The 600-nt window shown below is 30.5% G+C and overlaps 1 protein-coding gene across 1 annotated transcript in view; it reads left to right on the top strand.

The window, feature by feature from the left end:
- Nucleotides 1-87, top strand: part of LOC119587413 — a 3,201-nt gene extending 3,114 nt beyond the window's left edge. Inside the window, exon 3 of the mRNA XM_037936151.1 lies at nt 42-87. Coding sequence (XP_037792079.1) covers nt 42-87 — 46 coding nt within the window. The remainder of the gene's footprint in view (nt 1-41) is intronic.
- The last annotated feature ends 513 nt before the right edge of the window (nt 88-600 follow it).

Genomic DNA, 600 nt, shown 5'->3' with positions numbered 1-600 from the left:
TACATACATGATCTCATTTTTTAACCCTGAAATCATTTTAGACAAAAGATCCAGGGAGATTATGCCATCACTACAACCACTTGTTGAAAGATTGCCAAGGATTTATGAAGGGACATTCAAGTCCTCGATAATGAGTGAAGGGCATTGGGCAGCATACCAATTCCTGAGGAAATGAGATCAGAACAAAATCCAATTCATTTTATTCCAATCTTGGTAATATGAAAGAGGATGGAGAAATTTTATTTAGAAATTTAACAGATTTTATTTTACAGATTTATCTCTTCCGGTTACAAATACTGATGCAGAGAGGATTTTTTCGAGGTTAAATCTAATTAAAACTGATATTAGAAATAAATTAAGCATCCAATCCATAAAATCCCTTGCTTATGTAGCAGAAGAGGTTAAAGAAAAAGAATGTTGCTATAAGTTCAGACCCTCTGAAAAAATGAAAAATTGTGTGTAATCCCATCCCTAATTATGATTTGTTAAAATCATATGTTTACCTATGTTAAGTTTATTGTTTGTCTAAGCATTGTATCATATAGTATTTGTTATATATGTTATGTGCTTACTTTTCGTTTTGCTTTATAATAAGATTAA

The sequence above is a fragment of the Penaeus monodon genome, chromosome 22, assembly GCF_015228065.2.
Source record: "Penaeus monodon isolate SGIC_2016 chromosome 22, NSTDA_Pmon_1, whole genome shotgun sequence".
NCBI classification, from domain to species: Eukaryota; Metazoa; Arthropoda; class Malacostraca; order Decapoda; family Penaeidae; genus Penaeus; species Penaeus monodon.
Note: the sequence above shows the minus strand (reverse complement) of the source record. Positions and strands in the feature narration are given on the sequence as shown.